The 25928-nt window shown below is 33.1% G+C and overlaps 1 protein-coding gene across 21 annotated transcripts; it reads left to right on the plus strand.

Moving 5' to 3' along the window:
- The first annotated feature begins 1530 nt into the window (after window positions 1–1530).
- Window positions 1531–25928, plus strand: LOC109792736 (uncharacterized). Of its 21 annotated transcripts, none has more exons than XM_083064496.1 (12): window positions 2151–3966; window positions 10411–10569; window positions 10766–10863; window positions 11277–11364; window positions 11457–11517; window positions 11647–11697; window positions 13024–13226; window positions 13510–13568; window positions 15035–15124; window positions 22015–22903; window positions 23135–23338; window positions 25626–25928. In XM_083064496.1, exons 1-7 carry the CDS (start codon window positions 3878–3880, stop codon window positions 13150–13152), a joined length of 675 nt encoding a protein of 224 aa, XP_082920622.1. In that variant the 5' UTR covers window positions 2151–3877; the 3' UTR covers window positions 13153–13226; window positions 13510–13568; window positions 15035–15124; window positions 22015–22903; window positions 23135–23338; window positions 25626–25928. The 21 variants fall into 21 exon arrangements, with proteins under 21 accessions (XP_082920632.1, XP_082920622.1, XP_082920621.1 ...); XM_083064495.1 differs by lacking the exon at window positions 25626–25928 and adding an exon at window positions 14823–14879 and having other exon boundaries at window positions 14960–15124; window positions 23135–23551; XM_083064494.1 differs by lacking the exon at window positions 25626–25928 and adding an exon at window positions 14823–14879 and having other exon boundaries at window positions 23135–23551.

Raw genomic sequence — 25928 nt, forward strand, 5'->3', positions numbered from 1 at the left:
GATATTATTAGTGGTCATTTTTTTGTAAATGTATAATAAAATAGTTATTCTTAAATATGATAAAGTTTTACTTTATAAATTAACTAAATAATTTTAAAATTTTAGTACACGCGGAGAAAACAAGTGCATGATATTTAACATTCTTATCTTTTCAAGTGTGAAAAGTATAATTTAAAATAATAACAAGGAAAATTATTTGACACTTAATCAAATTTAAATTATCCCTAACTAAAAAATAACAAAAATAATAAAAAAATTATAACTAACTGATTTAAATATATAATTCAAAAGTATATTGTAAGGTATGTTAGTTTTGTTCAAATAGAAATATATATATATATATATATATATATATATATATATATATACGTATTACACGTGCTACATTAAATATGAAAGTTTAAGTATTTTTTAAAATTAAATATAATATAAGGCACAATTTAGAATATTATTTTGAATTTTTTTATTTTGTATTAATGTGTTTTTAGTTGATAATAATGTAGCAAATTAATAAATTTATTTTAGAATTTAATTTATATCATTCTTTGTTTTATATGTTGATAACATTATATGTGCAACAATGTATCAAATGATTTACATTTATTTTAGAATATTTAAATTTTTACAATTAAAAATAAATTTAATTATGTTAACCTGATTAATTTAACTCGTTCGTGATCGAGTTGGGTTGGGTTTTAAAAAAAAATATGCATAAACCCGACCAAATCCAACCCGTTAAATTTTGATTAGATCAGATAAGGGATTCATTCAAACCTAACTCAACTCGACTCGCTTACACCCCTTGACTACACATAATAATTCTCAATCTTTTTAGGCAAATGGTATATCACATCATTTTAATTTTATATTCCCAATGAAATATTAGTTAAGAGGTTCTCCATCATTAAATCTCATGATCAACCATTTTTAAAATAACAAACTCTAATTCAATAATTATTATTGATTAATCTCAAATTAATCTCACTACAATAAAATATAATGACATAACACTAGTAGATTTTATCTCATATGTATCTGGGACTCAATTAATCATTATTATATTTTCTAATACAATTAAAAATTCACAATGTTAAATACCATTAATTTATAACATATTTATAACATCTCATGTTATGTAAAATATTATAATATTAATAACATCATGTTACTCATAATTCTCTACTAACTCATGTTATAAATGATTATAACTTTCAAGAATTATACTCAAAAAACTCATATCACTAATATCATCATACCATAAAGGTATCAATATATATAATTAATATATCCAAAATTAGAGAAAAAATGTTCATCCTCACGTAAAAATCATTCACACTAAAATCAACATAATTATTTATCTATATTGTTCTAGGTTAGTTTCTCTCATAAAAATTATAATTTTTCTTACTACGAAGAGATTTTCAAAAATAATATTAATTGTGTACACTATTTTTCTCTAAATGATGCCCAACAATTATTTTCTTCACCTCTTCACCACAAACTTTGACATAATAAATAAGTATTTAATTCTTCTCAAACACTTTTAATACAAACAATTAAATATATAAAGTCTTTCAACAATATAACGTGCTAATCATGATTGTGAACTTGGCTGTATGAATAACAAGTTAAAAACAAAATTGAATGAATATGAACATTGAGTATCAAGTAATCCCAATATTCTTCTCCTCGCTCCTCGCATCTCAACACCGAATGTTTCTGTCACACCTTATTTATCTCCTCTGCTCCCTTAGGATTTTATTTCCAAATTTTGCATCATCTTTAACAATTCACATACGCAGAATTCGATCCAAATTGTCTTTTATTATTTATATTTTTAAAATTTAAAAATAAAACATCTTAATGTTTTCTTAAAGACTCAGAAAACTTGATTGACCAAGGATAGTCTATTCAGTATTCATAGAAAATAACTTGCGCGCCACACTCATTTTTCCCATTGCACTTTACTTCATGTCTCTTCTTCTCTTCATCCATAGCCACACCCACTACATTCTTTTCCTCCGAAATTGTTCGTGACTGATTCTATTGTTCTTGCGTCTCCTCCACCGTCGTTCGCGACGCTGCAAGATTCTTGGGTCTTTCCCACCGTTCGCCCAGTTTTTTACGACTTCTTTTGCCATGTAGTATGTCTTTAGCTTTTCACATTATCTTTGTTTAGGGTTTTTACATTTTTGTATTTCTATTATGCCTCACCAATGCACCCGAACCCTGTGAGGGTTACTGCTCAAAAATTCCTATTTTTTTTGTTGCTCTTGGAACTGTTATTGGCGGTGGGTCCGTGCTGAAAAGTTTCTATTTTACTGCTGAAAAGTTTCTGCAATTTCGTCTATTAAAGAGAGTTTTTGGCAATTGTTGTAGCTGGGTCCGTGATTGGGTGGTGGAGAATGTCGATTGATTAGTTTGGAAATAATGTTATTTATGTTTTGTGGGGGATACTTTCCTTACGTGGTTGTTTGTTAGGTGGGTTCTGGTTTGTCTTCTTGTTGAAATTGTGGGCATATGCTATTATTCAATCGGTGTTTGAGGCCCCCTGGAATCTGTGACTACTTTTGCTTCTTTTTGTGCATTTTAAGCCAAACTACTGCTAACATAAGAGGAAAAGTTGAAAAACCCTTTCGCTCCGATTATTGTCCTCAAAGTTAGTGCTTTGGCCTGATTCTTCAAATAGAATGGAAAGGAGGTACCAAGGGGCAGGGGTCACAATCACATAAGATATGATAATAAACAAAATTAAAACTATACAGAATGTTAGATTTCAGAGGATAGAATATTGGCAAAGGGTCCCACACAAGGTCAAAAAAATGTTAATGTGTTTTGGGATGTAATATGCCACAACAAAATCTAAATAGTGGTCTCTTTCTGATAAGGAATGCAATCATAGGATCAATATGACATGATTGTTTAAATAGTGCCTACACTTACTATCGGATAAGGTGCTTACATTTATTGTTTTGTGTCTCGAACATGATTGTTTTGAAAGAGTGAGACATGTGAGAAACCAAAAAGACAATGAATGTTTTGTATTAGCTAAGTTACTAGAAGAATGACACCAAAGTGAGTAGATAACACCAAAGTGAGATTTATGAACGAATGTGTGAGGAAGGTGGTCCTTATATAGAGGGAGGCACATGGAAATAGCAAAGTTGGAAATAGGTGGAAATGGCCATATATTTTAGGAAAACAAGGGGAAGTAAACCGGTGGTTTTTGGAAAGACAATGGGCTATATGATTAAGAATAAGATACATGCATCCTGAGTTATAGGACTAAGAAGTAGGAACACGTGTATGTCTTTGCTAAGTGCTATTGAATTTGACGTGGCATCATTGCTTGTAGCCTCATCATATTTTGTATGGATCCAACAAATAATTATAAGCATTAATATTTAATGAAATCAAAGGAACTTGTAACCTTTGAATGAAAAATATAACATGATATGTAGGAATAAAGATCTAGCAGTATTTTATAAAGATGAATATATTTCCAACTTAAAAAAAATATTTGGCAATTGCCATTAGCATAATTACCGTTACATGACTTCTACCAGTCATAATACGATACTTGTTTTACTATACAATAACCAGGACTAAGCCAACATGGAAATAGATTATAGAAATCCCAGGTCTCATTCATTTTTGTGGCTACAAATTAAATTAAAAAGAAAATTGTCTGCTTAGTTGGGACCCCAACAACTTAAGTACATAACAGTTCTTAAGGACTCCTCTGACTGCTTTTGCCCCTTCAATCCGCTAGAAGTAGAAACCATAGAAGAAGAGGAAAATTTATTTTCCTGTGACAAAGCTCCAACGTGGCTTCACTAGTTTCTGAGCTAATATTAAAGCATATTTCCACCTGCATATGCCCTGGTCCTTCAAGGCCTCCACAACTCCAACACTAGTTGCGACAATCTATACTCTCCCTGCTGAATTCATTTTGCTACTTCTATGGTCAAAACTTCTTTCTTATGTTTCTTTTAAATGATGGAAAACATGTAGCTGCAGTTTATGCTAGTGTAATGCGGTAATCAAGAGAACACTGGCAAATTAGATGTTTGTTTGATGAGGCAAATGCATAGAAGTGTTACTTATATAGAGAGAAGGTGGCTAAGTTTATTTCGAAAAACCACTGGCATGAGAAACCATGATAGAATATTGGCAAAGAGTCCCACACAAGGTCAAAAAATGTTAATGTGTTTTGAAAACGTGAAACATGTGAGAAACCAAAAATACAATGAATGTTTTGTGTTAGCTAAGGTACCCAAAGAATGACACAAGATAAATAGGATACTGCTGCTCTCTTTTTTTAGGTTGTGTGTAAATATGTTAATTTTTTTTTTCTTTTTCACTCGAGAAAGAATTGCCCTACTTTTTTAGGTTTGCTGCTTGACTGGAGCATTAAATACTTGTGCTATGTTCATATTAATGGTATTATGCCAATTTCTTTAATTTCTTATATGTACAATGATAATGATTTTGTATTATGATCCGTGAATTTATTATTCGTGGGTATACCATAGCAGCAGAATTACATTTGATGTTAACGAGGTAAAAAGTGGGATAAAGTGTCTATAATTTAAATCAATTTTAACTTGATTATCGTTTCAAACTTGTTTTCAAAACTATAATAGTTTACAACTGGTTTAAGATTTGAAATATATATTTAAGCTAGACTGATTTTAAAATCGATCTTGAACCATAAATTGGTTTTAAAACTAAATTGGTTTCACAATGAATTTAAACCATTAATTAGTTTTAAAATAGATATAAAAAAACCAAGTCTTTGTTTAAAATAAAATTTAAAATTATTTATTTCGTTAAAATTAGTTTTAAAAAACTGATTTTGTGATTTAAACCTAGCTTTGAAATCAAACGGTTCGATGTGAAATGCTTGAATGAATTGGAATAATTTCAATTCGATGGATTAGTAATACTAGTTGTTGTTATTGTTATTGTGATTATGATGGTGATGATGTGTATTTTATGTTTTATTTATTTACGTGTGTTGTTTGTGACTTGTGTGTGTTTGTGTCTTTTTTTTTGTATGTTGCGTTTGCTTATATGTCTGTGTCTCTACGGGTGTGCATATCTATGCCTTGTATCTATGTTTTGTGTATGTGTGATGTCTTCGTCTCTGTTGAGAGTAATGGTGAATGGAGAGAACATATTTCTTGTGTATTGCAAAGCAAAATATGTGTTTAAATACAAAGTAGTGGGCCTAGGCCCATAAGATAAAAACTATAAGATAAAAATTATAAGATAAAATTATATCTAACACTCCCCCTCAAGCTGGTTTATATAGATCATATGCACCAAGCTTGTTACAAATATAATCAATCCTAGGACCCCGTAATGATTTGGTGAAGACATCTGCCAACTGATCAGTAGAGTTAACAAACTGAGTAGTAATGTCCCCAGATAAAATCTTCTCACGAATGAAGTGACAATTTATTTCAATGTGTTTGGTTCTCTCGTGAAATACTGGATTTGAGGCAATATGAAGGACAACTTGGTTATCACATATGAGAGTCATCTGTGTAACTTCGCCAAATCTCAGTTCTTTAAGCAACTGTTTGAGCCAAATAAGCTCACACGTAGCAGAGGCCATGGCACGGTATTCTGCTTCTGAACTAGATCTTGCCACTACATTCTGCTTCTTACTTTTCCACGAAATCAAGTTATCACCAATAAAGACACAATAACCTGAGGTGGATCTCCTGTCAGAGGGAGAGCCTGCCCAATTTGCATCTGAGTATCCCACAATTTGGGTATGATTGTTGTAGCCATATAATAAACTTTTTCCTGGAGCACCTTTGATATACTTCAGAATGCGGATGACTGCATTCCAATGTCTAGCACATGGAGAATTGAGAAATTGACTCACCACACTAACCGCAAAAGAGATGTCAGGACGAGTTACCGTGAGATAATTCAATTTTCCAACCAGTTTTCTGTACCTCTCAGGATCTGAGAAAGGCTCCCCCTGACTTGGTAGAAGTTTAGCATTAGGATCCATAGGTGTATCAACGGGCTTGGAATTCATTAGCCCAGTTTCCTCTAAAATATCCAATGCATACTTTCTTTGAGATATTACAATTCCATTTGTAGATTGCGCTACCTCAATCCCCAAGAAATACCTAAGTTTACCAAGGTCTTTTGTCTGAAAGTGATGGCAAAGATGTTGTTTTATCTGAGAAATGCCATGATGATCACTACCAGTGAGAACAATATCATCAACATACACTATCAAGTAGATGCACCCAGTAGTAGAATGTCGATAAAAGACCGAATGATCAGCTTCGCTTCGAGTCATACCAAATTGTTGGACTACAGTACTGAATCTACCAAACCATGTCCTTGGAGACTGCTTAAGACCATAAAGTGATTTGCGGAGACGACATAACAAACCGGAAGACTCCCCCTGAGCAACAAACCCAGGAGGTTGCTCCATATAAATTTTCTCAAGCAAATCCCCATGAAGAAAGACATTTTTAACATCCAGTTGATAGAGAGGCCAACGACGAAGAGCAGCCATGGCTAAGAATAATCTGACAGAGGTCATCTTGGCAACAGGAGAGAAAGTGTCACCATAGTCTAATCCAAAAATTTGAGTATAACCTTTGGCGACCAAACGAGCTTTGAGTCGAGCAATGGTGCCATTAGGACCAACCTTGACTGTGAAGATCCATCGACATCCAACCACAGACTTCCCAGGAGGCAAAGAAACAAGATCCCAAGTACCATTGTTCTGAAGAGCACACAGTTCATCAAGCATGGCTTGTTTCCAACCAGGGTGGGCCAAGGCATTACTTACATTTTTAGGAATAGACACAGAAGAAAGAGAAGAGAGACAAGTATATTGGGAGGGGGATAACCGGTGATAACTCAGAGTAATATAATGAGGGGAAGGATTACGAGTAGAACGATTACCTTTCCGAAGGGCAATAGGGAGGTCAGACTCAAGTGGTTGGGCTAGAGGAGACGAAGGAGGTGGCACCGAAGTAGAGTCGGGTGGGGGTCCAATGGGAAGGTTGGAGCGTTGCCGACGATAAACTTGAAGTGGAGGCGGAGGTGGTGGGTCGGGTGGTGACACATCAGACATAGGAGGAGTATCAAAGACAAGAGGTAAGGGTGAAGGGGTAAGGACAGGTGTAGGAGAAGAGGAAGTAGATGAAAAGTAGAGAGAAGACTCAAGAAAGGTTACATCGGCTGAAATTAAGTAGCGACGAAGGGAGGGTGAGAAACATTTATACCCTTTTTGAGACCTAGGATACCCTAAAAAGACACATTTATGAGACCGAGCGGAGAGTTTGTCAAGACCAGGACTGTGATTATGGACAAAACACGTAGATCCAAAGACGTGAGGAGGTAGGGGGTGGAGAGGTTGAGAGGGAAATAAAATAGAGTGAAGTATTTGGTTGTTGAGGATAGAAGATGGTATTCGATTGATGAGATAGCAAGCAGTGAGAACAGCATCACCCCAAAAAGGTTGAGGAACGTGACCATGAAGTAAGAGGGTGCGAGTGGTCTCAATTAGATGTCTATTTTTGCGCTCAGCCACCCCATTTTGTTGAGGGGTATATGCACAAGAAGTCTGATGAAGAATGCCATGGGAAGCCATGAAGGCTTTAAAGGAGTGAGAGAGGTATTCACGAGCATTATCACTACAAAAAGTACGAATAGAAACACCAAATTGAGTTTGAATTTCATTATAAAAAGATTGAAATATGGAAAATAATTCAGAACGAGATTTCATTAAAAATAACCAAGTACATCGAGAGTAATCATCAATAAAAGTGACAAAATACTGAAATCCTAAAGTGGACGGGACCCGACTCGGTCCCCAAATATCAGAATGAACTAATGCAAAAGGAGACAATGCTCGGTTGTGGACACTCGGAGAAAAGCAACTACGACTATGTTTGCCTAACTGACACGACTCACACGACAAATGAGACAACTTAGACAGACGTGGTACAAGATGTTGAAGCTTGGCAAGGCTAGGATGACCTAATTGAGCATGGATGAGGGTAGGGGAATCCGCCACCAAACCAACAGGAGCAGAGGTGCATAGGTGATAAAGGCCATGAAACTCACATCCGGTGCCAATCATCCGTCCTGAACTCCGGTCCTGTAAGAAAACAGAATCTTTAGTAAAAGAAATAAGGCAATCAAGAGAACGAGTAAGACGACTAAGGGATAATAAATTAAAGGGAGAATCTGGGACATAAAGGACATTGTCAATGGAGAGAGAAGGAGAAAGATGGACAGTACCAACACCATGAGATGTGGCGCGAGAACCATTAGCCATAGTGATAGAGGGTAAATAAGCAGAGGTAGAAAGAGATGAGAAAAGAGACCGATTACCAGAAATATGATCGGTAGCACCAGAATCTAGGACCCAAGGGCCAAAAGAGGTGGAGTGAGTGAGACCAACAAACGAAGGACCTGTGTGCGCAACAGAAGCAGTGGAATTAGAAGCTTGACGTTCTTCATACCATTTAAGGAAGTCATTGAAGAGAGCTGGGGGCCCAGAGCCAGAACTATCAGAGGGGGTAGCACCAGATGCAGTCGAGACAACAGCAGTAGTAGGGCGAGGGGGACGACCATGTAAGACATAGCAACGGTCAATTGTGTGGCCCAGTTTGTGACAGTGATCACACTTGGGATGACCTTTGCCCGGTTTGCGAGAACGCTGACGATCATCACGTTGAGAAACCAAAGCAGAGGAGTCGCCAGTGGGAGCTGAAGAAGGTATGTCAGGGGAAAACTTGCAGGGCACACGCAACAGAGTGGACCAAGCCGAGTTCAAGGTAGGCACGGTCGGAGATCCCAAAATCTGATCACGAATGGAAGAGTACTCATCAGGAAGCCCATACAATGCCATCAACATAAAAAATGTTTGGCATTGCTCTAGTTCCTTGGCAGGAGTGTCAGCAGGAGGCAAAAGTTCATTGAAGTCATGTAAGAGGCCATGAACTTTGCCCAAATACTCAGCCATGGAGCCATCAAGGCGTCGTGAGGAGATGATATTCTGGAGATTTTGACACACACCATAGAGACGTTGAGTATCATTGGTGTATAACACTCGGGCTCATTCCCATATATCAACACATGTCTCATGGGCACGAAAAATTTGCTTTAAGGAGGGATGAATGGTCGACTTAAGGACACTACAAATTTGAGCGTCAATTTTCAACCAACGAGGACGATCCTTCTCATCAACAGAAGCAGCTGTCTGGGTAAGGTGAGCAACATAATCCTGTCCCTTAAGCCAAAGCTTGATATCCGAAGCCCAAGTATCATAATTGGTGCCATCTAACTTGTTAATGGAAAGAGGGACATTGACATAATTAGTGAAAATAGCAGAGTCAGGCCGATCAGCGGAAGAGGAAGCCATAGATGCTGTAACAGGAGAGAGAACAGCACCAGGAGAGAGAAAAATGACCCGAGAAGGAAGAGATCCGTGACAAACGATGGCCAATCACAAAACAAATAATAGATCGGGGTAGAGGGGGTCTGGGCGAGTCCGGCGCCGGTGATCGCCGCCGGAAAAGTCGCCGGACGCGCCGCCACGCGCAGCGGCCGACGGAGAGGAGAGAGAAACTGCGCCCAGCACGGAACCGGCGCGTGGGGGCGCGTGCAGCCTCAGTTGGCCGCGCGACTGGTGGCGTTGGGTTCGCCGGAGGGAGGCGAGTTGGGTGGGGGGGTCGCCGGCCGGAAAGGTGGCGGCGGCGACGGCGGCAACGAAGAAGAAACCCTAAAAAATAGGAAAAAAATTTCCGGAAAGAGACACGACAGGGTGGGTAGCTGGAAAACGGAATGAGACACGTTTTTCGGGCACTGATGAACAGTGGGTCCACCGGGAGGTCAAGGATTAGGCTCTAGATACCATGTTGAGAGTAATGGTGAATGGAGAGAACATATTCCTTGTGTATTGCAAAGCAAAAGATGTGTTTAAATACAAAGTAGTGGGCCTAGGCCCATAAGATAAAAACTATAAGATAAAAACTATAAGATAAAATTATATCTAACAGTCTCTATGTTTATGCATTTGCTCAGTTTTTATTTGTGTCTATGTGTTACTTTGCAAGTGATGTGTTTGTGCCGGTGTCTCTCCATGTGTATGCCCTGCCTTTATCTTTGTATCTGCGTTTGTCTTTACTTGTGTATGTGTAATTTATATCTGTGTTTAGATGTCTCTTTGTTTGTGTCTAGTTTATGTTTTTATCTCTGTGTATGTATCTCTCTCACTCCCTCTGTGTGGGTGTGTTTGTGACTTTTTTGGTGTGTGTTATGTCTATATTTGTTTATTTATGTTTATATGTGCTATGTATCTGTCTTTGTGTATGTGTGCATTGATATATTTAACTTAAAAAATGTATTGATGTTTAGGAAACTTACCATTGCTGTGAGATTACAAGTAAATGAAATTCAGGACCTCTTTTTTCCTTGTCAATTTCATTCACTATATATGGCCCACACGAGCATGAAAAGCTTTCACAAGTTGAGCTGTTGTTTGTTGAAGAAGCTACTGCTATTCCACTGCTGGTGGTAAGTCTTTGCTTGGCCCATATTTGATCTTCCTGTCTTCTACTGTTAATGGGTATGACTATTGTTTTTTCTTATGCCGCAGGGGAGTTATTAATCATTTTTTATTGTTGGCCATTTCCTGCATCTCTTTAACAATGTTTTATATGTCTCTCCATTTAAGAGAACTGAAAAAAACTGTTTTCTTTTAAATCAAAAGGTTTGAAGGTACTGGACGCTCTTTATCGCTAAAGCTTTTGCATCAATTGGAATTGCAAAGCAGTATGTCTTCCACGAGCACAGAGGGCACTGGTTCTGGTGCTTATTTTTGCTACTAGCTTTAAAACATCACCTTAATAAACAACGTGTATGTCATCTACTATTCATAATGGAAATACATTCTAAATGGATTAAGAAATCAAGATATTTGGTTTCAAAGAATCCATTAAATTATTGTGATGCACATATTTTTAAAGGGTGCATGAGTTGTTGCAAAAAAAAAAAAAAAAAGTTATCTCTCAGGTTGTCAATTTAAGAAAATAGAACTGAGTAAACCCATGAGATACGCTTTTGGGGATCCTATTGAAAGTTGGCTCAACACATTACTTTGCTTAGATGTTTCAAATGCCATCCCTAATCTTAGCAGATTATTTCTATCTTATTTCATGTTTTGTTGGAAGATGAGAAATTTTTTTCAATATCCATTTATGGTTCTTTTGTTCTCAAATTAGGTTACCTCCTCATAGTGAGTGTGATCTATACTATGTTAATCAGGATACTGTTTTTCCCTATCACAAAGATAGTGAATTGTTTTTGCAGGTAAGACCAGATTTATCTGATGATGTTGGGTGGTCTGTGATTAATATTTTCACATGTTTAAATGGGGCGCTAAAGTATTGTCATTCTTGCAGCGAATTATGGCCATATGTTGTATCGCATTACAAGAATTCTCCAAATGATCTGCAACTGATGGTAGATGCTCCAGCACACCACTTTTTTTGTATTACTTGGTATACATGATTTTCTTTCTAGTTCTGCTTTGGTCCATCTATTTTAACCGACATGACTTGCATTGGGCATATAATGATATTTGTGTGACAGGACCTGTTGATGAATCAAAGAATTATCTTCCTGATATTTTATTTCATCCAGGTATGCATCTTTGACATAAGTAATTTTTTTTTTTTTTTCAGCATTTCTGTATATTGTGTCTGTCTTATTGGCTTCCATTACGGGGCTTGCTTGCCCACTCTGTTCTAACAGAACTAAAGGATTTTTTGGTTCAAGGATTAAAACATTTGTTTTTATCAATAATTGCAATAGTTTCACCTTGTTTTCATAATTTCATTTTATTTTTCTATTTTTCAAAGTTTGTATAAGAAATGGCAAAAGCAATGCTTTCCCCATTTGTATAAATCTTTGAAAACAAGGTGGTGTTTTTGGTAATTATTTAGTGAAAGCAGGCAATGGAAACAACATGTCCTTGAACCAAACAAGCCATGATACGACCGACAAAAACTATAAGTTAAATTGCCAAGAGAGATCTAGAGTTAAATTGTCTAAAATTGTGTTGTGGCGCCTTCTACAAAGCAACACACATGTCACATCAAGGAATTTGTAAGAAACAGATTTCTTGATACTGAAACTATCTATAAACTAGGACAATATCTTTTAATGGTTTAAAATAGTTGAAGCTTGCAGTTCCGTTTCTATATAAATTGAGGACTAACTGAATTATTTAAACTTTATGTTGGTTGCATGATTTCGTTTACACAGCTGCAACTTCCATTTCTTTCCATGGTGTTTGCTTTAAGTTTGTAATTTCTTGTTATTTATGGTCATGTTACAGATGGTTATACTTAATTTTTGATTAAATTTAATTCAGCAGATTTTTTTTAGCTTATATATATATATTATTAATTATTTAATATATATAAATTAATATTAAAATAGCGGTTATCCCGCTCCGCGTTATCCCGCTATCCCGTTTTTAGGGTTGACTGCTCCGCTCCGCTATCCGGATTGACTACTATGATCTGTCATCCATTTCTTATCTCTTCAAAGTTCCACTCAAGATGTAGGACGCACAAGTACAAGTAGAGCTTCTCCAATGCAAGGTAAATGCCTCTGACTCCGAGACCCTTGTTGTGGTCATTGTCTCCATCCACTGCCAAGGCTGCCAAAAGAAAGTCAACAACTGAATGCTGCACCCTTTGTTGATTGAAATGGAAAAGCTATTCAATGTTTCTAAAATTGAATTTTTTCTCTCTCTCAAAAGTCAAGAAAAGCCTTTCTTGTTGAAATTCTTGAACATGTATTTTTTTTCTTTGTTCGGTTGTTTTTTAACAACATTTATAAAATACATTCTTTCTAGCCTATGGTGTATTTGGTAAATCATATTATCTTTTTAATTAAAATTAAACTTAAATAGAAATGGTATGAGTTACACCATCATTCTGTATTATATTGTATTTACAGAGGTCACAGTTTATGGTGAACAAAAGTGGAGAAAGGAAAAATGGTGAGAAGAAACAGGGATGGCTCAACTCTCAAGACCTCGGAAGTAATGGACGATGGAGAAGAGGATTTTGTGGTAGAGGGTGGTGACGGAGGACAGTACAAGCATATCAAAGAAAAGATGCTTCTTGATACATGGTGTTTCTTGATACATATTTAATTAGGTATGTTTCTTGATACAGATTTAATTAGGTATCTATCACAAATTTGCTTGCCAGTTTAATTTCTTCTTGATACAGATTGCTGGATTTCTTGCATTTCTTGCAACTCCTCTTTTTCAAGATAATGCTATGGTTCTTGATACTTTTGTTACAAAACACTGTCTCAGTTTAATTTCTTGATACAGATTGTTGGATTTCTTGCAACTCCTCAAACTCAAGATAAATCTATGGTTCCTGATACTTCTGTTACAAATCTCTGTCTCAGTTTATTTTTTTCTTGATACAGATTGCAGGATTTATTGCAAGTTTGCAACTCCTTAGACTCAAGATAATGCTATGTGCTAGGTACTTCTCTAATTGTTTTCTCTGTTTGAAGGCAGCAACTTATCGTTCTTACTCATTTTTTAACCTTGAGTGGCCTTAAATCCTCTGGGTTGACATTGCCTATGAAAATTGACAAGTCTTGATTGCTCAAACTTGAAAACCATTTTAGTGTGTTGTTCAAGATGTTCTTCAAAACCATTTTTGGGTTAAACTAAACGTTAATGTATTATATGATCAGGAACTTCTTTTAGTGTTTACTATTGTGTTGTATTCTTGAAATAACGGAGAAACAAATTATAAACAGAGCAGCTATTGAATATAACAAAGAAGGGTATGAAATAGCTCAAAAAAAAGATTCTTGAAATCAATGTTTTGAAACTTTGATTCTCGAATTTGAGGTGAATAATTTCAGAGTAGCAATTGAATATAACAAAGACAAACATTATGAGGAGTTTTTGTCCTCAAGGTAAAAAAATTCTTATAAATGTATTGCTAATATTATTCTATTAATATCTTCATGTCAAATATTCCTCTAATCTTTTCCTTTCATTTTTAGTATAGAAAGAATGATGTATACTTTCCCCTTTCTAAATGAGTGGGAAGATCATAATGATCTTCAAATTTTTTTGGAAGTAATGATCTTCATAATGCTCATAATGCTCTTGACTTTCCTATCGGGCATCCCTTTAGAAAAATCAAGATAGTAATAAATGACATATTAAACTTCTATTATCTCCTTAAGTATCTTTATTCATTTTTGTTTTTTGTTGTTGGTCATGGTACTCTCCCAAAAGCCACATTGAAATTTCCACCCTTTATGAGTGCATATGTCATCACACAGCACTACTCAATCTTATTTCCATCTTGATATTCTTTTGTTCTATTTGTTTATTTTTTGAGAGATATTATTTTGTTCTATTTATTTATATTTTTGAAAGGGAGAGGGTTCATTCCCAACAAAAAAAACTAATTTAGCTACACTATGCATATAGTAAATAGTAGTGAAGGGTTCCACATGTTACACAGAATTTTAGAAGACACTTACTTTGTTTTAAGGGGTTTATTGCTTCCTTCATTATCAAGTTCTGTGTATCTTGTTGTGGTATTATTCTTTATAGTAGTTAAATAGGTTACTTAAGTTGCATGCTTTCACGTAAAATGCCATTATCAATTTTACTTATATGTTATTAAAATTATTTATATAATAATGATCCTATGTTGTTATATATATATATATATATATATTGTTTAATGCTAGGTGATAAATCGATGCAGTTGATCTAAAGAGCAAGCATAAGCAAAAACTTAAGATAGCGAATTTGTTTAACCAAGGTGTTTTTTCCCCTAATGTAACGTCCTCTTTTTTTAATTGCATTTCGTATGCTCAATTTAATCTCTAGTGTCATGGATAGGATTTATGTTGTATTATAAAATAGTTAATACTTTTTTGTAATACAACATAAATCCTTGATGTTGTGCTCATGCAGTATTAGAGATCTGTTGAGCTCTTTGAAGATAATCATGAGTGTGAAGCTAAAAGTCATTGCACCATTGCAAACACGGATGATATCTACGAGGTAGTTCCATTTCAAGCTTTTGATTGCAATAAATTTTCTATTTTTATTTCCTTTATAACTTTTAGATTTTTAATCTTTTCATATTATTATTAACTAAACAATAATTACAAATTATTTTTAATCAAATAATTATTTTAATTTAAATGTTAGAGGATATATCAAATCAAACTACATCACTAAATGAAAACATCTATCTTCAAACAACATAAAGGGAAATTATGTTTCTAATTATAAAGTGAGATAAATTCTCTGCCAAAAAAAAAGTGGGAGACAGAATAAGCTTATGGTTTTTTATATTATTGTGCTATTCCTTTGTTTTTTCTTTCTCTGCAATAAAGTATAATATGTAGATAGTGTAGACGTGATGATATTGGATGAGCTAGTTAATTGTTTGCTTAAACTTGTTCAATGAGAAATAGATTTAAATTTTAAATTTTGAACTTTAATTAAATTGACATTTTTAACCCAATAAGATCATTGTAACTATACTAAATTATTTTTTAAATCGAAACTTATAGAAAAGATTATGCCTTAGTTTCCGTTTTCAAAATAATTAAAAGCTGACAACATACGAAGTTCATTATATTCTTTTAGCATGTACAAGAAACTGGCCCAAAATAAATTGTTTTTTCTTTATATATATTAATGGTCCATTTATTTAATTTAATTTAAAACTTTTTTAAATATAATAAATATTTTTTTAAATGTTTGTCTAAAGTGAGTATTTTATAAGTAAGCAACTGTTTATTTTTTAAGAATTAAATAATTATTTCATAATCATTTTTTAAAATTTTAAACAAATTGTTCCAATATCAATTTTAGCATTCAAATTTATAGATAATAATTAAATAAGAGAACTTTTGAATTACTAGGATCTGTATAATGACATAGAATTGAAATAAAATACCCAACATTTTAAATTTGAACTTTAGAATCATTAATTATAATTTTTAGCGGTAAAAAAATTAGACAGCTTCTGGAAATTTAATTAATATTTTACATAAATTTTCAAAAAATTTATCTAATCAAAGTATTATATCGTGGGATATTCATACATCATTATTCTTTGTAATACTATTAACCAAGTATGTAGTGTTGTTATAGTCATTTTGGTTTATGATCAATAACTTCTCAAAATACTCATAATAGACAATATGAATTATGATACAATCCAATTTGTTTATGTTAAAAAAGAAGGAAAAGAGATATAAAATCTAAACAAATTGATTGTCTAAAGTAAAATTACAAAATATAAACATTAATTAAAATTAACAAGTAAAATTGAAGTTTTAGTAAATTTATAATGCATATACAATTATACTTCACCCATCTACTTTATCTTTCAATTTAGGAAAAAAATATTAATTATTCAATTAACAACTTTATGTTAATTTAATTTTTGAAATCAAATTATTTATTATTTTATTTTGAATGAGATCAATAAATAGGTGTAAGAAAAGAAATGCAAAGAAAAAAAAAGTAGAATGAGATAATTGTTAGATTATTTTGTGGGAAAAAGTAAATGGAAAGAATTAAAATTGATCTCCCTTCATGTTTGTTGTGTAAAATGGGGATTAAATGTGTTTAAATAACATAAATAACCCATATAAAGAATGATATTTGATATAAACAAAGGTATTTTTTTTAGGAAAATAATATTTATCCATATATATGTAACAACCCAATTTTCAATGGGCCGTAGGCTCAATTCGTTGCCCAGAACGGGCCGTTTCAAAAGTGAAACGGGCCGTTCTGGAATAAGTTAAAGGCCCAAAATTTGAGAATCAGAACGGGCCGTTTTGGAGGGAGAACGGGTCGTTCCGGTTTGGAGAACGGGCCGTTCCAGAGGGAGAACGGGCCGTTCTGGTTTGGAGAACGGGTCGTTCCGGAGGGAGAACGGGCCATTCTGCTGGGATTGGGAACGGGCCGTTCTGGTTTTGGAACGGGCCGTTCCAGTTCAAAAATTTGCGTAGGTTTGAAGGGCCCAGAACGGGCCGTTTCGATTTTGGAACGGGCCGTAGTGGTAGGTGGGCGAAAAATCCTATAAATAGGCCTCAAATCCTCTCATTTCTACACACCTTTCATTCTCACTCTCTCTTCTCTTTTGTTCTCTTTTTCGTTCCTCTTCTTCTCTCTGAAGACCAAGAGGAACTCAGAGGATGAGGTTCTGTCCCAGATTTAGTTCCGATCCTTGTTTAAGGAAAAAGAGGAAGAGGTTCTGCCCGAGTTCCTATTTATCCAGGTACGGGGGAAAAGGAGATTATTTATATGTAGAGTTACATGAGGAAATTGGGTAGAGGAAGAGCCCTTAGGGTTATGAATAATTTTATAATTATTTCTGTTTGGAGAATTAATTATCTTATGTGATTCTATATATATTTAGGATTACGAATATATGTTTAACTTGTAAAAATGATGCTCTGGGAGAGAGAACGAAATTATAGAAAAGTGCCTGTAAGTTAGGTTGTGAAAAATTGGATGATTTCTGTTTGAGAAATTGAGGATCCCATTAGATTCTGTATGTGTTGAGGATTATAGATATGCTAATAATTTGTAAGAATGATGATTTGAGAGGGAGAACGAAATTGTAGAAAAGTGCCTGTGAGTTAGGTTTTGGAACAATTGAGGATTTTACTGTTTACGTTAAAATTATATTAAATTGATAATTCTGTTGTTTGTTATATTAGTTTATGAATGTTATTGTTATATTATTTGCTGATCTAGATGATGAATTACTTGAGGGGTATGTGAATCACCATTTTGTGTGGATTGTGTGTGTAATGTGGAATTGAGATGTGGATGTGGATGTGTATGTGGATGTGGATGTGGATGTGGATGTGGATGTGGATGTGGATGTGGATGTGAATGTGAATGAGATGTGATTGTGGTTCTTCACACCTGTGACCAGGGGTGAGCACGGCCCGAGATTGTTACATGAGTATCGTGACCTTGGTTAACATGTCAGGGGTGAGCACAGCCCTAGTTAGGGATAACGTGACCTTGGCACAATGTTATATCAGGGGTGAGCACGGCTCTGGATTGTTACATGAGTATCGTGACCTTGGTTAACATGTCAGGGGTGAGCACGGCCCTGGAATATGGATAACGTGACCTTGGCACAGTGTTATATCAGGGGTAAGCACGGCTCTGGATTGTTACGTGGGTATCGTGACCTTGGTTAACATGTCAAGGGTGAGCATGGCCCTGGGATAGGGATAACGTGACCTTGGCACAATGTTATATCAGGGGTGAGCACGGCCTGAGATTGTTAAATGGGTAGCGTGACCTTGGCATAGTGTGAAGTGCAAGATTTGTGATGATTGGTGTGATTGAGAATTATGACGTGATGACGATGTATGATTGATTGAAATATGATATGTTGAAATATTTATGAATATCAAGTTATAATGAGATAATATGTTGTGTTTTCTTATGTGTTATATATATAGATGTTTTCTTTTCTCACCGTGCGATTTGTGGATATTTTAGGTGAGAAAGATCCGGCTACGAGTGACATCTAGAATGCTAACGGTTGAGTTGTGGTTATGCTCTGATATTGTGACATCGGGGCAGAGGATTTTCTTTAGGACATAGATTGTTATATGGAATTAGAATTGTAAATATTATTTTTGAAAATCATTTGTAAACTCTCACGTTTCATTTTTATCGTTGTGGTTATTGAAGAACAATTTTGAAGATTCTCATGTGAACCCTTTTACCGAAATTGAAAATTGTTTTTGTTAAGTTTTCATTATTACAATATATGTGTTGGGGTAGTAAGGTTGTCACAATATAAATTAGAATAATGTGTGTAAACTCATAAATATTTTAAAACTATTTTTTTAAACTTGTCTACTTAACTCAAAAGGGCAGCGCTTCTTGAGTTTCAAGGCAGGGTTTTTCAAATTTTTCCAGTTCTACAGCTTTAGCTTTGAGAGCGTTTTTTTTTTTTTTTAACTTCTCTTGCTGAAGACTAAGTTCCAAGTTTGTTATTAGTTTCATTATTTAAAAAAAAATTATTTAATTGTTTGAGCTTGAGAGTTCTATCTTACATTCTATTGGCTAAGAAAGTTGTTTTGTCACACAGATAGTTAGGTTAAGTTCCAAGTTTGTTATTAGTTTCATTATTTTTAAAAAAATTATTTTGTTGTTTTAGCTTGAGAGTTCTATCATACATTCTATTGTCTAAGAAAGTTGTTTTGTCACACACGTAGTTAGGTTAAGTTCCAAGTTTGTTATGAGTTTCATTATTTTAAAAAAAATTATTTTATTGTTTGAGCTTAAGAGTTCTATCATACATTCTATTGTCCAAGAAAGTTTTTTTGTCACACAGATAGTTAGGTGCATTATAAAATTTATAATATTATTTTCTCCATGATTAAAGTATTAACTAAATAGTTCTTTAGCAGACAACTTGAGAGGGAGAGGCAAAAACAAAGTCTTGTTTGCAATTTTTAGAATAGTGAAAAAATTATGTTTATGCCTTTAAGGAAGGTAGTTGTTAGAGAGAAGCAGGGAGCCCACCCACAGGAATGAAAGATCAACCATAGTGAAAGGAAGGGATAGTCACCCTAAAAATCAAGTGAGCTAATCATCATTATTTCGGCCCTATTAGGAATTTTTTTAAGTAGTTTACTAGTTAGCGAGCTATAAATTGAGGTAGAGAAGAATGTAAAGGAAATCAATTAATTGGTCTCAAGAAAAACAGTTAATACGTTCTTCTTTAAGAATAAATGACAGTAAAATTAAACTCATTTTCTGTTTTGAAGTTGTTTGCTATGCCATATAGTGTGTCTTAACTCTGTCTAGAAATGTTTTCCTAGAGTCTGTTTTCAGTTTTCCTTGCTCTTAAACTCATTTTCTGTTTTGAAGTTGTTTGCTATGCCATATAGCGTGTCTTAACTCTGTCTAGAAATGTTTTCCTAGAGTCTGTTTTCAGTTTTCCTTGCTCTTTCCTTTCTATATATTTTCTGCTTGAGAGCTTGAAGTTCTATCTTGAGTTGAGACAAATTTCTATTGAATAAAATTGGGTTTGTTATTTTACAAAATTCTTAAAACTATCAGGCTTGGCTGGTTGTTCAAAATCCTAGTGCTGATACTCTTATGCAAGAGTCGAGGCTTGATAAAAAGAGTTTGTTCTTTGGTAAATGGTAAAACAGATTGAGTGCTCGAATGCAATTTATCTCTTGGTCAAATATAAGAGCAAGTCTTTGCAAAATTGATTTTTTTCAAAATTGAATTTAAAGTAATGTGATTTATTTTTGGATGTTTTATTCTAAAAGGAAGTTAGTAGGAAAATTTAGTATAATATTTATATCCAAAACAAAAGCTACCTAAAGTTCCTTCAACTCAAAGTCAATATATCAACCCGAAATCAAAGCTATGAATTTTTGTTTAGAATCATGTTTGGTATTTCAATGGAGATTTGCACATGCATGTACTTACTGCTGGGATTTCTTTGTCTAATTTCTTGCTCAATCCGTTATTTTGTGTTTGGGAAGGTTTGGTTATATTATGTTAGTATTAGCTTTTTAATTTGCCTATTCTCTTTGAATTAAGATGTCCCACAATGGGCTAAGAATATGGCTAGAACATTCCTTTTATGACCTGGACAATCCTCTTCCCTCAACCTAGTTTTAGTAATGAATTAGGCCTAATCCATTTTTAATATGATATCACAGCCTAGTATTGGATCACTTTCAGTTGCAGATGTTCACTCCTACAAATAGCATACACTAGATGTGTAGTTTTAGTTGTAAGAGGTGTTTGTTAAAAGGCCCTACTAGGAATATGACTAGACTACTTATTGTAATTTGGCAATCATCTTCCCTTGAGTTGGCTTTTTGGAAGTGAGTTAGGCCAGATTTGTTTCTTATGCCACTCATTACCATATTTTCCTCTTAATTTTTTTATCAATATTATTTCTTAGATATTAATAGCCAACTGCTAGCTTTTTCTTCTTTTGTCTTTTATGTGTGTTTAATTTTACACACTTGCTCCTTTTAGGATGAGAATTGAACTTGAAACTTTTACTTCCCTAGTGAATTGTTTGGTTTAAACTTTAAAGGATAGGAATTTGGTCTCCTCCCTTCTAAAAATTTGAACCAAACAATAATTGAGAGAGCTGTAAAGGGAAATGAAGATGGAACACATGAAGGGTGAGGCTAATTCGGCCCTGGGTTAATTTAAATCTTGCAATCTATTTATGCTAAATACTTCTATTATAATTATATTGTTTCAGCATTTTATGAAACTTGTGATGTGAAAAAAACGATCATAAGAATATATAGTATGAAATTGAAATAGCCAGTGGCTGGGAATAGAAATTCGAAAATGATTGCAAGAAATGTATATTTGTTGAAACATGTATTTGACAAGCTAAGCCAATGATGATGCGAGTATGGTTGAAGGTATAAGGTTTTTGGTCGTGGCTGACATGTTTTTTGACTTTTGACTGTTATCCTGTTTCATGGGGTCAATCATTGTTATATATATTACATATTATATTATGCTTGGAAGAGGAGTGGGCTTACTATATTGCAGGTGTATGAAAGCCAAAGGAGGAACAAGGTAGAATTTGTTAAGAGAGAAATTTGTGAATAAAAGAATGGAATTCTAGTGTAAGACCAAAATGCAAGGAAGAGGAAAGATAGAGTGATGGAGTGAGAGGAGGGAGAGAGTGGCACTTGAGGTTTAAGGAGAGGTTTGGGTGTGGGTTCTGCATACTTGTTGCATCTATGTGCATTTATTTTTTGTTCTACAATTGTTTTTTTAGGCGGTTTACCTCTGTTATAAGGAGCTAGGCTCCAATTTTCTCTTCACATATTATAAGTTTATACTTCATATTTATTATTTTACTTAAATATTCATGAATGCGTATTTTCCTATAGGTTGTGGCAGTTGTTGGCTTCAAGCGAAAAAGGCTTGAGATCTCAGATGATGTCTAACCACTTGGTCAATCTAATTCTTGTTTGTCTTCTGGTTGCATACCCCCACTTCCTTTTGTGGTTCAGGATAAGTATTTTGAGACTAGAAAACTTAGCACCAAAAGCATTATTAAAAGAGGGTGAGAGATAGAATATTTTTATGTAAAAAAATTGAAGCTATATAATAATGGTTTTCTAAGAATTAGTCACATAAGATGAGTCTTAATTTAAAGTAATTCATAGAGCCTTGCAATTGTATAGGAAAGACAAATGGCTTTTAGGAACAGTTGTTAGAATAATAAGAAACCTTTATTATATTCTAATAATGTTTTGATTGAGAATTGTTTAATACATCTATATGAATTTAGATAATATTCTACTTTAAGCATTATATAAATTGACTTTAAACTAAAATCCATGATAGCTTGGAATTGTTATTGTAAGGAAGTATTAAAACGCTAAAATTAATTGACAAGTTTTTTTTTTCTATCTCTGTTTTTCAAAAGAAAAAAAATGAAAAGAATTTTTCAGATGTTGATTTGATGAGGATAATTTCAATTTGATTTATGTAATTTATGAGTAATATAAGAAACTTGTAAGGTTTGTAAATAAGCATTTTTTTATGCATATTTTAAAGTTGTATGTATTTTTTATGAAGTGTATTATTATAATAAACTGTTTTAGTGTTAGGGAAGAAATAATAGGCTGTCTTTTATTTCAATCTAAAATTTGTAGGACGCAATCATTCACTTATGATTTTATTGAATTTGTTTTTGTTGGAATTAAGGGACAACTGCAGAAGCTCATGAAGCCGAACTTTGGTTTCAAAATGCCGCTAGTTACCCTCCTTCGTGTCAGTCTTTTTCTCTTTCTCATATGTTTTTCAAATACTTACACGAAGCTTTTCCTTTTTTTTTTTTTTTTTTTTTTTTTTTTCATTTTTTATCCATCTTTCTGCAAAACTGATTAATGCCTTCATTTTTGCCTTTTATTTATGGTTTCTTCGTTGAGTTCGGTTTATAGTTTCTCTCTTACTGTTGCTGCTGAAATTGCGCAAACTCGTGCTGTTGTTTTTCTGCTTCAGCTTTTGTGAGATGGCTAGTGGCGAGAGAGGAGTTATTCTTGGAAGACGTTTGCTATTCGGCCAAGTCCGAGTATGTGGAATATTCTTGGAAGACGTTTGCTATTCGGCCAAGTCCGAGTATGTGGAATGCGAGTAATGTGGATGATGAAAAATCTAGTGTTCGGTTAGGGATGGGGTTTGCGGACACGGCTTTCGACAATTATGGTATGGCTTGGCAATTTTACTTTGTAGAATGCCATTTCCTTGTTCTGTACTTCTGTTGAGTTTTCTCTATCATTCTGCAACTCTCATTCTCATTGAGAGTACACTAAAACGACGTTGCCATCAACTTGCTGTCTTATATTTGTATTTTCTATTTGTCTTGCTAGTGCTTCCTTTTGACTGAATTAATGAATATTTACACCTTAGGTGATCCAATTGATCTGTATTTAGTTGTTATCTAAAAACAATTTAATTTAAAAAACTGTCTGCAACTGCAATTTCAGCACAACCTCAGTCAAGGTTTTTGAGCTCCACATCGGTCACATTTTCGTGCAATGTCAAGCATTGCGATGAAACCACAACCATGACCACAATTTTAAACCTTGTTATTAGCGTGTGTTTTACAGTAATATAAATTATTTTTTTAATATAATCTACATATTTAAAAATATTTTTTTATAAAATTTGTAAATATAATTTATATATTTATTGGTGGATATAATTTACTATTAAATTTAGTTATATATAAAAAATATTTATTCTATAAGATATAATTTATATCTAATAGACGGTTATTAGATAAGCTCTAATAAAATATAAATAGTGCATTAGATGTTAAAATACTAATTTATTTCAAGTAATATTTGATTTTAATAGTTTGTATTTAATTTAATTAATTTTTTAATTACTAAAATATTGATCATAAACTTTAAACATTATTAAAATTAATAAAATATATTCTTATTTATAATATAGTTATAAAATAATTTAATTATTCCATCATTCACAATTATAAATTACAAAAATCATCTAAATTTAACTTTTCTTTTTCAATTTTAAACATAATATCTTCCTATAAAGAACACATTGTGTTTATAATAAAATATGTGTCCTATACATAGCATAGACTAAAGACAAGTAAAATATAAATATAAAATATTTTTTTAAAAAAATATAATTATAAAATAAATTTGTAAAAAAAAATTTATGAAATTATTATTACAAAAAAATTTACAAAAAAATTTGCAAATATTTTTGTTTAAAAAAATTCGCAAGAAAATGACATTTTTTAAAATAAATTTTATATCTTTATCATTCATAAAAGCTAACAAGGATCCTTCAAGAAACTAGTTGAGTCATCCTGTTGTTATAGTTCACTAACATACGAAATGTCTAATGATAAAGCACAAAGTCATTCATTTCTTGGGTACAACATAGTCCTCATGAGCCTGAGCTCTTTTGCATTACTAGTTGGCTCATGATATATACACTTTTTTTTTTTATAAGTACACCTCCTTTATTTTTATTTTTTTAAATTATAAAATATGTTTTTTTTTAATTTTATATCTCCAACTTTTAATTTAATTTTCTTCTTCTTTTTCACACATCTATTTTTTTTCTTCAGTTTTTACATGTACCATTTTATCTTTCTCTAATATTTTACTTATTGTTGAAAAAGCTACACACACCTATAATATTATTGAAAATTAATTCTTATACGTGTGTGAAAACTAAAAGCGCGAAGAGAGGAGATAAGAGTAAGAAAACTAAAAGAGGAGGGAGGAAGAGTAATGTAAGATCAAAAGAATTGAAATTACCTACAAAAATAAGTGAGGTGAAAGAAAAGTAAGGAGATACATGTGAAAATTGAAAAAATAAGGAAAGATGTGTAAAAAAAAGTATTAAATTAAATGTTGTGAGTGAAAAATTAAAAATTAAAAAATTAAAAAATTAAAAATTTTAAAAATTAAAAAAGTAAAAATTAAAAAATTAAAAATTAAAAAATTAAAAATATTTTAAAATTTTAATTTTATAAAAAAAAAAATGTGTACTTATAAAAAAAAAGGAAGTATATATATCATGAACCTTAGTAGTTTGTCCACTCTTTTCATTGGGTTGCTCTCTTCTGTTGGGCTCAAATACATCACAAGGTTAAGCATAAATGACTCAAATTAAAAGACCTCCAAATAAACACACATTTATACACACAAATTTGAAGTAATGTGTCTAGGAAACCCATTTACGTACAAAGTTGGACTAGGATAATGAGACAAAATATCTCTCCAAATCAGCTCAAACATTTATGCATACACACATATGAAAGATCTAAATTCTTAATTTTCTTGTTTTTAATATGATATTACCAATAACTCAAAAACTATTGTTGCATGGATTTTGGTTTAACTTTTGTTATAAAAAAAAAAACTCAAATTGTTGAATGTAAAAGTGTATTAAATTTTCTTCTTAACTTTAATTCTCTCAAATTCACATGCAACATCTTTTTTTATAGGATACTGATGTAATGTGGTTAAGGAATCCATTTACAAGGTTAAGCAAAAACGAGACAGAAGATCTTCAAATCAACACTGACATTTACCTTGGTGATCCATGGTCAAAAAAACATCTAATCAATACTGGATTTTACTTTGTGAGATCAAACAACAAGACCATATCCCTATTTGAAACATGGTATGGCCAAAAGTGTTAGAAATTTTATTTCTAAAAATATTGTGGGCTACATATACTATTTGTAGTATTTATATTAGTTATTTATATTTAGTTGGACTCAATAAAAGTGATCTAATTGTAGTGA

Source organism: Cajanus cajan, chromosome 9 (genome assembly GCF_000230855.2).
Source record: "Cajanus cajan strain Asha chromosome 9, NIPB_CcT2T_4, whole genome shotgun sequence".
Taxonomy (NCBI): domain Eukaryota; kingdom Viridiplantae; phylum Streptophyta; class Magnoliopsida; order Fabales; family Fabaceae; genus Cajanus; species Cajanus cajan.

Coding starts and splice junctions, on each gene's coding strand:
- LOC109792736 (XM_083064496.1), top strand. CDS start 3,878: ATGCCCTGGTCCTTCAAGGCCTCCACAACTCCAACACTAGTTGCGACA. Junction 3,967..10,410: donor TTCATTTTGCTACTTCTATG/GTCAAAACTTCT, acceptor ATTGATGTTTAG/GAAACTTACCATTGCTGTGA. Junction 10,570..10,765: donor CTGCTATTCCACTGCTGGTG/GTAAGTCTTTGC, acceptor TTAAATCAAAAG/GTTTGAAGGTACTGGACGCT.